The sequence below is a fragment of the Acanthochromis polyacanthus genome, chromosome 6 (assembly GCF_021347895.1).
Source record: "Acanthochromis polyacanthus isolate Apoly-LR-REF ecotype Palm Island chromosome 6, KAUST_Apoly_ChrSc, whole genome shotgun sequence".
Taxonomy (NCBI): Eukaryota; Metazoa; Chordata; class Actinopteri; family Pomacentridae; genus Acanthochromis; species Acanthochromis polyacanthus.
The window spans coordinates 34,745,666-34,759,629 of NC_067118.1; the positions used below are offsets into that span (position 1 = coordinate 34,745,666).

General features: G+C 47.9%; 1 protein-coding gene across 2 annotated transcripts in view; it reads left to right on the plus strand.

The window, feature by feature from the left end:
- The window catches only part of LOC110957865 (ERC protein 2-like), a 164,386-nt gene that overhangs the window by 80,072 nt on the left and 70,350 nt on the right, over window positions 1–13,964 (plus strand). Inside the window, exon 14 of one of the 2 annotated variants that reach the window (XR_007942323.1) lies at window positions 10,639–10,669. Coding sequence is in view for 1 of the 2 variants with exons in the window: in XM_051949035.1 (XP_051804995.1) it covers window positions 10,639–10,799 (161 nt within the window). In the remaining variant the exon portion in view is untranslated. Of the gene's footprint in view, window positions 1–10,638; window positions 10,800–13,964 lie in introns of those variants that run through there. The other variant, XM_051949035.1, reaches the window with a different exon arrangement.

The window sequence follows — 13,964 nt, forward strand, 5'->3', positions numbered from 1 at the left end:
TCCTCCGAGGACGGCCCGGGGTCCGGACAGACAGGCGGGGCCGCTCCGGCGGGCGGCCCGGGGGCCGGACAGGGCAGAGGGACCGCTCCGGCGGGCGGCCCGGGGGCCGGACAGGGCAGAGGGACCGCTCCGGCGGGCGGCCCGGGGGCCGGACAAACAACTGGGTTGGAGGTGGGTCCTCTGGGGGCGGAGCAGGATGGGAAGCGCAAGGCCTCTTCATGGACTTGGGGAAGGCTCCAGGGAGCGGAGGCGGGGCGTCGATGGCCTCCTCGGGGAGCGGGGGCGGGGCGTCGACGGCCTCCTCGGGGAGCGGGGGCGGCGCAGGATCCAGGGGCCCCTCCGGGGGCGGCGCAGGATCCAGGGGCCCCTCCGGGGGCGGCGCAGGATCCAGGGGCCCCTCCGGGGGCGGCGCAGGATCCAGGGGCCCCTCCGGGGGCGGTGCAGAAGGGAAGGCACAGAGCCTCCTAAGGGGCTCAGGGATGGCCTTATGCCCTTCTAAGGCCGCTGAGGTCGCGGGGACTGGAGGCGGGGCGTCGTCGACCTCCGCGGGGACTGGAGGCGGGGCGTCGTCGACCTCCGCGGGGACTGGAGGCGGGGCGTCGTCGACCTCCGCGGGGACTGGAGGCGGGGCGTCGTCGACCTCCGCGGAAACTGGAGGCGGGGCGTCGTCGACCTCCGCGGAAACTGGAGGCGGGGCGTCGTCGACCTCCGCGGAAACTGGAGGCGGGGCGTCGTCGACCTCCGCGGAAACTGGAGGCGGGGCGTCGTCGACCTCCGCGGAAACTGGAGGCGGGGCGTCGTCGACCTCCGCGGAAACTGGAGGCGGGGCGTCGTCGACCTCCGCGGAAACTGGAGGCGGGGCGTCGTCGACCTCCGCGGAAACAGGAGGCGGGGCGTCGTCGACCTCCGCGGAAACAGGAGGCGGGGCGTCGTCGACCTCCGCGGAAACAGGAGGCGGGGCGTCGTCGACCTCCGCGGAAACAGGAGGCGGGGCGTCGTCGACCTCCGCGGAAACAGGAGGCGGGGCGTCGTCGACCTCCGCGGAAACAGGAGGCGGGGCGTCGTCGACCTCCGCGGAAACAGGAGGCGGGGCGTCGTCGACCTCCGCGGAAACAGGAGGCGGGGCGTCGTCGACCTCCGCGGAAACAGGAGGCGGGGCGTCGTCGACCTCCGCGGAAACAGGAGGCGGGGCGTCGTCGACCTCCGCGGAAACAGGAGGCGGGGCGTCGTCGACCTCCGCGGAAACAGGAGGCGGGGCGTCGTCGACCTCCGCGGAAACAGGAGGCGGGGCGTCGTCGACCTCTGCGGAGACTGGAGCCGGGGGGCCACGATGCCTCCTGGCCTCACGTCTTCGACGGCCCGGCCGCTTGGCAGGTGGTTCTATGGACGGCAGGGAGACAGGGCCCGGTTGGCTGCTAGGGGAGCCAGTAGGCGGCTCGCTCAGAGGAGCACTCAGGAAGTCACAGATGTAAGCAGGTAAGTGGTTGGCTAATCCGGGTCGTTGGCCTGCTAGCTTGCGGCCCAGGGTTATGGTTGCGTCTTGGGGATCCTCCCTCCACTTCTCCCACAACTCGTATAACGTGTTGAAATAAACGCTGTGCTCATCGCAGGAGGAGAAGATGTCCCAAGGCGTGTCTAGGGTTTGGGTCTGATTGAGAGGAACGGAGGTCCGGTTCTGGAGAGCAGAGGTCGGGGTCGGGGTCCGGTTCTGGGGAGCCGAGGTCAGGAGGATGGACGACATGTGGACAACGGGTGGGGGGTCAGAGAGGGGCGGTGATGGGGCAAGATCGCGGGAGCCACGGCACCTCCTGGTATGGTGTCCTAGGCAGCCAGGTCGTTCAATGACCGGCTCCACGATTGGCGGGGACTGGGTGTCTCCTCTCCGGGGAACATGCTGCTTCCTAGATGGTGGTTTGAGAGCTAGTCGGGTTCCCCAGAAGGGAGAGGAGGTGTCGTCGGTTAGGGTCTGGGTGTTGGCTGGGCCTGGGGCTGGTGGGGGGGAAGATGGCGCGGGCTGGGCTGCAGATGAGGAAACTTGAGTGAGCAGGGCGATGTTTTGGTTCAATTGTGCCTTCGTGGCGGCAACATCCTGAAAGGCTTGGTTGTATTGAACCAACAGGGCAGGGTCGGGAGCTACCTGGGATACCTGGCCAGTTAAAACAGTGAGTTTACTGAGTATCTTCTGGTACTTGACCGTGAGCTGACGAAAGGTTTGGTGGACTTGCCTGATGTCGGGTGGAGTGAGCCAGTCCGGCTTTGACAGCGAGTTCTCCGGGTCCATGTCTGGCCAGAGCGTTCTGTCATACAACGAGCGAGTTGGACCCGAGCAGAGAACCACGTCTCCAAGACCAGAGGAGATGTAAAGGATTTATTGGAGGGGATGAATAATGGTGGGTGGGAAAAGCCAGGGAGCAGAAGCAGGGGGGTTCCAGGCAGGAGTGAGGCTCCAGGCAGGAGTGGGGGTCCAGGCAGGAGTGGGGGTCCAGGCAGGAGTGGGGGTCCAGGCAGGAGTGGGGTATCCAGGCAGGAGCGGGGGGTCCAGGCAGGAGTGGAGGATCCAGGCAGGAGTGGGGAATCCAGGCAGGAGTGAGGGATCCAGGCAGGAGTGAGGGATCCAGGCAGGAGTGGGGGGTCCAGGCAGGCGTAACTGGTGAAGGTTTGTTGGGGAAGCCGGAGGGGAAGGAGGATGGCGTGGGATCCCGGACAGCTGATCTGAGGGAGGCAGGAGAAAGCAAGGTCAGAAGTTGGCAGAAACTTAACAAAACAGATCATGAAGGGGGCTAGAGAGCAAACCGAACTGCGTGGTTCTTGTTTAACGCTCTGGCAGGGAGTGGAAGGCTGAGCCGGTCTTTATTGCAGGGGTGAGTCGTTAGTGAATGATCGTCAGCTGTCCGGGAGCCGTGCAGGTAGTTGATTGCCTGAGTGGAGTCAGCTGAGGAGCTAGACTCCACTCAGGCACCGAGCTGTAGGGGAAAGACAGGGCAGAAGAGCGGATGGGAGACAAACAGACAGAGACAGACAGGACAGAGGAGCGGACTGTGACACATCTGCCTGAGCTGTACTATTTGTTTAGTGCTAATGTTTTATGTTAACATGCGAAGCTAATAGGATGAACATAAAGACATTGTACCTGCTAAATATCAGCAACTTAGCATTGTCAAATGCTATGTCAGACATCTTGATGTTAGCTTTTAATTCAAAGCATTGCTGATTAAACAACACAGGCTCTTAGTGTGGTTTATAGCGCACATCAGTGATGTAAATTTTCAATCTGTGTATGTAAACACATGCACAGATTACATGTGGTGCAATGATCTCATTGGTTAAAATCCACATTCGCGATTGATGTGGATTATTCATTAATCTGCACTGATTCTGTCAGTCTCCATTATCTTTAACAAATGACATTATTTCTACATCAAGGAAACAGACCCCGCATTAAAAACGTCATATAAACTACTCTGCACATAAATCACCATCCAATTAACCATCCTTTGCCGGTAGCCTCTTAAAAAAAAACAGCAATTTTGGCTGAAGTCGTAGCTGACGGTAGATTTTTTTTTTCTCAGAATAAAGAATTCCAGTAAGCATTTATCACTGAGACATAAAAGTCTGTCAGTCTGACATGAAAGGTCACAATGACCCTTATGAGTTATTGCAAAAGCCAGTTTCACAGTGACTCAGTAGTTTCTGATGTACATTTCATTAAGTTCTAACACACACACACAGCTGAACAAAATGTTGTTCTCCTGGCCACAATAGCACAACACAGTAATCAACACAGTAAACCAGCATTAATTAAAATAATAGAAATGTCCCTGAGAAGCATTTTTGTACTTAATTACAATTAATTTAAATACTTAAAAGGGTAAATTAGTACAAAAAAATACAAAAAATTGATTAAATACATGTTAAGAATCACACGATCAAATATGGCAGCAATATATAAAGAAAAATATCAACAACAAGAAGAAAAGTAAACATAAAAAATTTAAAACAAGATGACATAAGTGCATATATTCCAGCCAGCTGTCCATGGAGATGTCCTAAATACAATATGCACTCTGTATATTTTGTGTGTTCAGCATTCAGGCTGAGTCGTGGCCTCTGCCTCCCTCTCTCCCCCCCTGCTCTCTCTATCTCCACTTATCTCCGGGTCCATCAGGAACACAGCACGCTCCAAGGGTAAACACAACCAAACAAACTCTCCCCATCATTCCAGGAGAGTTTATGTGTGATGGAGCGATAGCATCTCTTCGCTCCATTGTCTCCATCGCACCACGCTGCACTTCACAAACACAGAGAAAACGCACATCGGAAGTCTTCACTTCAAGCGTTCACACAGGCCTTATATTTCTCTTTTATCTGTAACCGAGAGGCATCGGCAACCCCCAGTACTCCCCTCTGTTTAGAGACACTGGGATTGAAGAAACTCGTTTTTTTTTTTAATCTGGTGACAGTTGAAGAAGATAGACATAATTCTGGATTTTCTTCCACTCTAAGCCTGTTTCCAAAGTCTGAACTCTTAAACTGCAACTGTAAATTACAACTCCTGGCCTGGCAGACATACTTAACATATTTTGAATCATGGATTCAGACACATAGGTGTTGATGCTGCACACACTGCAGATGACAGAGACATATGTCTGTATGAGTGCATATGTAAAGCTGTTGATCATACACAGCTGCTAAAAATGTGCATTCTCTCACTCTCTGCTCATTTTTTAAAGTGATTATAATCCTTCTATCAAACCAGAAGGAGCCAGGGCTATAATGATCCTTCCCAGGGGCATTAGGTGATGATTGGTGCTGCAGAAGTAATTATCTTTCCATTTCTCCCCGCTCTTTGTGTCTCTCTATCTCTCTTGCCCTTTTTCCCCATTTTTTTTTTTTTTTTGGCATGCTTGAAAGCCAACAAGATTCTCTTGTTACTAATAGAGCTTGTATTACACACATATGTGCAGACACACTCATAGACAGACACACAGACTGTACACGTGCACACGCTCACACTCACAGCTTTTCTGGTTGGGTTACACTCAGGGGTCCAGCGGTGGCAGCCCCATCTCAGTGGGGTGTGTGTGTTTGTGTGTGTGTGGAGGTGACTGTGTGCATGTGCGTGTTCCTGTCTGTTGGGTGGGGTCAGACCGGTACTTGTTGATTCTGGTGCATCGAATTACTGCCCGTCTGTCACATCCAATTACGTTTTTGGACTGCTGACGCACACAGCCTGCCTCTGTGTGTGTGCGTGCATGTGTGTGTGTGTGTGTGTGAGTGTATGCGAGTGTTTGTCGCTCACCTCCAGCTGTGCCGCGCTGACGTGACGAGCCACAAGTATCCACTTGTGATTTGGCTGGCTTGGCAATATTTTCATCATACTCAAGGATTATGCCATTGCTGCAGCTACTCGTTAAATAAGCCCCATTTACCAGCCTTATGCTATTGTGTCTTCGTCAGTATTTATTACAGACAATTTATAAGCCATTTATATGTATCTTGCATGTTCCTGATGCTGTCTCATGAAATGATTTTCATTAGTAGTGGGCTCAATCACAGTGGTACTGTTTAAGCTTCTGCTACAAACAATGTTGTGTATTTAGAGTGCTGTTAGATACAGAGTAGTGGTGTTAGACACATGCATCCCTGCCCGATGCAGTTGTTTCCAAGCATTTAGATTCCTTAACTCACTTTTACAAATAATAAAGCAGCCATTTCTGAGATGAAATGTCCGTGTAAGAGCATTAAGTGGTCCTCCATCTCAGTGAAGTTCCCGGTTTTTTTCTATTACTTTTGTTTCTCTTGCACAGTCTCATTGTTTAATGCCTGTTACTTCTGACACACCTTCTTACCACATGTTGCTGGTATTTTTTCATTTTCTTCATGCACCTACAAGTCAAATGACAGTTTTTTGGGGGTTTTTTTGCATTCTGTTTTCTAAAATTTTGTTTTTCTGGCTCAGTGCTGCCTTTGATATCAATCGGCTAACGTTGCCGCTGGAACTGAAAAACTGTTTACATAATATTTGAATGCACTTTGAAGAATCTGATTTTATTCTTATCTGTTGTTTTTCTCTGATTCTGATCGGATTTGTGCGTCCCTGTGTTGCATCATCAATTCATTAGTGCGACTGTTTCGCAACATCTAAACTCTCACTCGAAAGCGTTTCCTCGTCCACGTGACTGCAAGGCTTCTGCACTGCTGCTCCCAGTAAAGTGTGAACATGTGAACTTGAAAGCAAGTCAATGCTTTCGGAGTCGGAGAGAAAGTCAAAAGAAAAAAAAAACAGAGAGAGAGAGAGAATCCAGAGGTTTATTATTCCTGTCCAGTGTTTTCTTTCACAGTTCCATCAACCAGTGTAGAGACAGATCATTTTCTCCTGCTCACCATAGGTGTCGGAGAGGCCACACACAAACTGTGCATGTAAACGTGCACAGTCTACTTCGCACACCCACAAATTCGCATATGGATGTCAGCAAAGGTCACGGCACTTTTCAGACTCTCTTTTCATCACTTATCGCCCTCTTCCGTCTTGGCTGCATCCATCTCTTCTTCGAGGAATCTTTTTTCTTCTCTCACCACAGCTTTTGTCCTCCTTTGGTCTTCTCTTGGTTATAGTTTGGCACAGACCAAAAAGAACCAATTACACCTTTCCTAAAAGGTGCAGAAACCTTCAATGATGCTTTTTCAGAACAAACTAATCACAGAAAAATGCTTCTCTCCCTGACTTGTGCTGCTTTGCTTCCGACCCTCTCTCCTTTTAACTCTTCTCATCACCCAGCTTTCAGCTTCCCAGGATGCCATGCGGGAGACGGCAGAGCGCATCATGGAGTTGGAGAGGGCTCTGAGGGAAAGCATGAACACCTCTGCACATAGGGAGGCTCTGTGGGCGCAGGAGGAGGCGGCCCGAGTTCAGGCGCAGAGAGAGGTTTACCTGATGCTGCACACACTTATGAAGGACTCCAGACCCACATATACATAAACACACATTCATATATCCTCATACAAAGGCAGACTGACCTACCTGATAAACTGATCAGCTCATCCTGGTCAAAGAGGGACCACTGAGACAATATGATGAACTTAACTGCACCCCCATGTGGCTGAGAATGTAACTACAAGCATACCGTTGTTGATGAATAATCCTTAACCGCCTATTCAAGTTACTCCAATCCAACAAATCTCATTTTTACAAAATGGCTAGTTGCCTCTTGCGTCGTCTCTGTTACTGCCTTTTCTTCTTAATTTAGTTTTTTAAACTCTAAACATGGCCTTGTTTACTTTCTCCTCGTAGACTGAAATTCAAAACTAAATCAAGAAATTCCAATGCGGCCTCCTTTCATTTTCTCTCGTTAAGTTTGCTGTCCCATGCTTGCAAATGTAAGCATATGTTTGACATGTTGTGAGTTTATGTGCATATAATCAGAGTTTACTAACAAAGTTGTCAACTTTGAGCTTGCAGACTTGATGGAGTGCAGGCTGCCTTGTTACTCTGTCTGTCCTGCTATCTGTCTGTCTGTCTGTCTGTCTGACTGACTGACTGCCAGCTGGTCAGTCTGCATCTTTAAATGGGTCCACAGAAAAAGCAAAAAAATAAATAAAAAAAAGCATGTGTGTGCTTTTGTATCTTTGTGTGAGCGTAGGTGTGTCTGCGGTGGGAAAGAGAAACAGGGCGAGGGAGCGTGTTTCCTCCCGGTGTGAGGGTGCATTTGAATGAGAATGACCTCGCATTACTTATGAGTGCCACAAGTAATATGAGAGCAATCGGCGGTGAAAACAAGAACTAACATTTTGGGGCAGAATGGCGGCTGTATTGCTTCAAACACATGTGCGCTCCCAAGCAGACCTTAAAAGACGAAGTGTGGAGATTGGCGGACAGAACAGCGAAGTAAGAGAAGGTCAAACTCAGTTTAGAAAATTCAGTGAGAGCCAATGCTAACTGTGGCTTGTTTTTGCCTTCTTTTCGCAATATCTGTACTTTGCACGCTTGACTTATGTTCAGCATGGATACTGTGTTTATCAAACAATATTATGATCCACTGAGAAGTCAGAAAGAAAAATATATATTTATGTCTGCGGGACTTTTCTCACGCATGGAAGTGGATGATTCAGCTTTGACCTGAGTTTACCCATGTGGAGAAGAATCAGGGAAATCCTTTCATAACTTGTGACAAATTAACACTCATTGACCCCAAAAGCCATAGTCATCTTGGTTATATGTTAAGTCAGTCCAGACCCTGTGCATAGAGAACCTACTGAAGCAGTATGCAGCCATTCAACTTGACACAAACTGAGCTAGAATAGAGTTACAGCCACACTGTTGACACAAGGAAAGGTACCCATTTCGCCAAGTGCTAGAGCTGCTCACTCTCTGATGCTGTCTGGTAGCAGTCAATGCAATGACTTTTGTAAGCCAACGCGACGTCACCACATAAAGCGGCAGTGAGTCAGCGTGCCGTTACCGTGTACTCAGACAGGTTGTCAGTCACCTGTTCTTGCCTCAGCGTCTGGAGAGGTGTATATGGAGGGAGTGGGGAGAGGGACAGGACTTTCTGAAACATCACCTGACCCTGGCACCGTTTCAGAGCACCCTGCCAAACTCACATTCTCACATCACCCCCCCTCCTTCACTCTCTGCTTGATTTTCTTCTTTCTTCTCCCCTCTGTCCCAGAGTAATCAGTCTCATGATGTGTAATGCGCTGAAAGTCTTCCATCAGCCTGACCTGCTGAAATGGAGCATGGGTAATGCCCTGGGTCACTTCTCTTCACACCCCCACTTTCTAAATCTCTCACTGGGTCTCTGCCTCACTCTGTCTCATGTCTTTCTCCTAAAATCATTTCTGCTGTCCGTCCATTGTCCCGATTCTCATTCTCTCCCATCTGCCTTCTTAAGTTGTCTCTCGCAATTATCGGCCCGCGCTCTCTCCATCTCTGTTCCTATCTCTCTCCCTCTCTCCCCCTCTGTGGCGTTTGAACTAGGCCTTTGAACCAGCAACACGACGCAAATGGACAAGAGGGATTTGGCCCTTACCTCTGAGCCCTCAATCAGCTTATCAACTAAAAGGGCTTTGGGCCAGTCTTAGCGAGCCTTAGCCTGGCTGGGGGGCTTTGCCTTGAAGTTGAGCTAAATTAGCACGCACAGGCTCACTGTTAAGCTGATTAGGTCCCTAATTTCACTAAAATGCATTGTATTCCTTATTAATGATGTGATTGTGAAGTTAGGGCTCGCCTGGGTGGTGGACTAATGAGGGACTGGGAGGGGGGAAGTTGGTGTATGAGGATTGATAGACATGTGGTAGGTGTAAATGAAGCTGTGTGTGTGTGTGTGTGTGTGTGTGTGTGTGTGTGTGTGTGTGTGTGTGTGTGTGTGTGTGTGTGTGTGTGTGTGTGTGTGTGTGTGTGTGTGTGTGTGTGTGTGAGACCCTTGACTTTCAAGATGAAAAGATTGGCTCTGTATGCACTGAAGCCTGGAATAAGACATCAAATGTGAAAATGGTGAGATTTTGGACAGATGGATGTCTTGTTGATATGGGCTCTGCTAACTGCTGGAAACTACTGAGGTCAGTTGCTTTTGTCAAGAATATGGGGTGCTTTATATTGAAAACAATGCTTTGTAACATTTCCAGGAAGTTATGACGGAAAGTTGTCACTTTCCTCCCGCTGGGAATTTCTGTATTCCCTACCCGCTCTGCTTTCACCCTTTCTTCTCCCCGTCCATATGTGATATTCAGCGAGCACATTATCTGACATCTGCGAAACACACCTAGAAAACTGGAGGAGATGGAGAGTGTCCTGAAAATGTGTGAACGATTTGGCCCCTTCATAAAAGAGGCCCGTTGCTTTTTTCATGTCCTACCCCATGGAGTGCTTTCCCCTAACACTCCCTTTCTCATTTTCTTTTGCTTCTCCTTCTCCTTATTCTCCTTTGTTCATTTTAGAATTGATTGTTTCACGACCTGATACCCAAATCTGCAAATCATCAGTGCGGAGCAAAGATAAATTCATATTCCTGCGGTTTTCCATTTACATCATCCGAACAAGCCAGTCTGGTGCTGCATCCTATTGTGAAGTACTTGTTGTTAGACAATTACACACTTCCTGTCTTAGGATAATGATGCCCTGAGGTCACATCCTGCCCATCAGACGCACAGGTTGGACACACAGTCTCTTGCATGGCTGCAGGGCATGTGCGTGCAGAGGGAGGAGATGTAGTTGAGAGCTTGAGCGTTATCCTCACCTGCTCTAAAGTAGAACCACACTTGAGAGTGAGACAAAATAAGTGGCGGAAAGTGGGAGAGGAGAGGGAAGCCTTGTTTCCAGCACAAGGGTCAATGGCCTTATCATTCAACTAACCTATGAACCCAAGTCATTTTCCCTGCTCCTAAATGTCAACTGCCCATTGATTTTCATGTTTAGGCTGTCATTTCATCTAATTTCTGAGCATTCCACATTGAAATATAAACAGAACAAACACACAAGTATGCAGACAAAATGCACTGTGTGAATTTGCATGCATAAAATCAGATTAGCTCTTGTGTGCTGAATTTCACTTCTTGTGAACACTTTCTGCTTTCAAAAGCAGAACAAAGTGGCATGTTTTCACGATTTAAACCTGCTTGTCTGTGTCTCACCTTAATTAGCTGGAGGAGCTGATGGGGGCTTTGGAGAAGACACGGCAGGAGCTTGATGCCACCAAACTGCGACTGTCCTCTACGCAGCAATCCCTGCACGAGAGAGACGGACACCTGAACAGTATGCGGCAGGAGAGACGCAAACAGCTCGAGGAGATTTTGGAGATGAAGTTAGTGTCGCCCTCACCTACCTGTTTACCTGCACATACATTCAGTCACAGTTTAGTACAACAGCCCTCCCATTAAATTGTAATGTTAATTTGTAACTGTATTTTTGTGGAATTGAAATATGTCATAACCAAAAACATTGCCATACTGGACTACATTATCTCAGCTTGTATGTAATTTTGTGTCCATCCCAGTTACATACATCAGTGCTAAACACATCAACAGAACAAATAAATGAATTAATTTAATCTAATCAGGCATCAAAAAAGTAGACTTTATAGCACAACAGTAGTAGGGCATGACATTAAACTGTACAGATGTTTCTAGTAAAATGAATCCAAGTCTATCGCTGCACAGTATTCATATTTTTTTCTATTTACCTTTATCTGCTAGATTCACCTATTATCAGTTCAGATACTCTCTTAATGTTATGTACAGTTCTGGCTCTAAATATCATGCTAATGTGTGACACAGTGCCACAGGTGTTGGTAACTACAGTAAACTATAAGGTGAGCAAAAAATAAACCACACCGAGTGTTTGTGATAGCGAGTGACAGCCCGTAAAAGTTTTATTTATCAGGTATTTTTTATCGGCGCTGGCATGATTCGCTGATAGCTTTATCCAGACCATTTTTTACCATCCTGCACTGCAACTTTTGTTGCTGTAGCACAGAAACCTGCCTCTAATATTGTATTAGGCACTTTTATCCGCTCACCTGTTGACATGTGCATCCACGTACGAGTGTTATATAGACATCAGCGCTGAGGTGTGCTCTGAAACAGGATCAGCCGCTGTCTATAGCTGCCTTGTGAAAAGTTACATTTATTGAGGACAGGTGGTGCAGCCTGAGACAGCAGGTCAGAGGGGAAAAAAGTGTGTCCAGCTCTCTTTTTTTTTTCATGTGTAACTGAGAGAAAGTGAGAGCGGGAGGAAGCTGAGAAAAAGCTGTGCAGGATTGTCCGCATTTCCATGTGTGAGTGTGTGTCGGCGGGTATGCATGAATGTGTGAGTGGGTTCAGTGATCTGTCAGTGGATCGGCTACATGTGCGTTTGCTTTGAGCGCTCTGATTGAAGGAGCATGGAGCCACATATCTGGTTGTCATGTGCCGCAGAGAAATGCCTTTAATGTCAGCCACTCAGTACAGTACAAAAGGGAAGGCTGGCACGTATGTATTGAAAACACAGCTTTTAAAATCCATTACGCCTCAAGCACCTCTGATCACACTAACTCTAAAAGAATGTGCATATACGTCCGTCTCTGCCTGCAGCATCTGTACAGTTTGCTGGGGACTGACAAAAGAGTGCCCTTTGCCTGTCTGTCTACACACACACTCACACACTTCTGATGCAAACCGTCTTCCTGTGTGTTCCAATTTCCACCATCCAAGCATTACCAGGAATGTTTATCAGAGGAAATGTATTACATATGATACAGACACAATCCACACTATAGGTATGTTTGTGAAATCGCAGCCTAGCATGTGAATGATATTTTTGTACTTTGCTGGCACTTGGATTACATTAGTATTATATTTCCATTAGAAAGATGTCTGAGGTAGGAGGTTAGTGTGATGGTTGGTTGACATAAACAGCAACAAAGTCGATGAGATTCTTTGCCTTTGTGTTCAAGTCTTTGACTAGTCTACACTGGTAAGAGCTAATGGAGGGGGACCTGGGGGTATGAGTGTGTGTGTGGTCTGTTGTGCAGTGGATTCTGTGTGTGTGTGTGTCTGTGTGTATGAAGAGGTTGGAGGCAGGGGGTTTGGGGTCACTGATGATGAGGATTAAAGGACTGTTGAATTGCAAGGGGCAAAGCTTCGTGAGACTGACATACATCTGAACAAGCCACAAAGATACGCATGCAGAATGTACACACAACCTCAGTGGAACTCACATATAATCATTCACGTCTGCAGACGTGCACGTACTTACACAAACTGTGGCTTTTGTGCCTTAAAGGGGGCCATATTCCCACAGCACAGCTCTGGTCCAAGTTAGCACAGGGAAAACTAAACAGGAAAGATAGGGCAGGGAAAGAGAGGTAGCAAGGGAGAGAGAGAGAGGAGTTAGAGTGAATGCAGAAAGGGAGGGAGGGGGAGGATGGAATGGACGGGCTGCACAAACTGAAGTATTTCAAATCTCAGAAATCATGAGAGAAGTTTGATTGCATGCCAAGTTTCTCCTTCTCTCCGCTGTAATGTGGCATTTGTCAAGAAGACCAGCTGAAGCAAACCATGTGAGGAGCATTCCCCAGTGAATTGGGGAGCTTTCTGTGTTTTTTCTCTTTTTTAATGTGAGAGTATAAGCCAGAGAGAGAGAGAGAACTCTTGGCTTTTCAACACTGTTAATGAAAGAGACAAGAAGGGAAAAATCATTTTCAATATCCTCTCATTTCATGCTGGGTTTCCTTGCTCTTAATGTATATATGTGTGTGTGTGTGTGTATGTGTATGTGTATGTGTGTGTGTGTGTGTGTGTGAAAGGGAAAGCATTTTCATACTAGCCTTCTTTTTCAGATAGACCTGAATGCTTGATGTATAAGGAGCAGTGTGGGTCTCCTCTATCACCCCACACCAGATTGAGTTTCCACCATACTGTACATGTATTCACACACACACTCTTATACACACACACACACACACAGAGAGAGACGGCCTCTAGAGGAGCTAGTCATTAAACAAGTCTTGGGTCACAGGGTGTAGGTGCACAATAGAGAAATTATGTGTTTGGACATTTTGAATAGCGAGCCATTGAGATATTTCCATAGTCTGAATGGGATAATACTGCATGCCACAACATTGCAGTGTCTTACTGAACCTGATCCTCCTGTAGACATTGGGAATGTAGGTGATATTATCTCTGTTTACATTTTAGTGATGGAAAATGATGATAGAGCAAAGGCAAGGTCGCCGCTTTAGGGCAGGAACATAAAGAGATGCAGAGTTGACAAAGTGGACATTTTCAGAGGAAGAGAAGGAGTGAGCTGAAAATTTTAGGGATTAAGGGGAAATATTGCAGACATTAGAACAAAAAATACTTCATAAGACAGTAGGCAAGACAAAAAGAGAATTTGTTGCAGAGAGTTGGGGAATAACTTGTAAATGAGTTTTTAAAAAAGGATAATAGAGTGAGGTGGTGATTGATGGAGGGTGTGATGGATGGAGGGA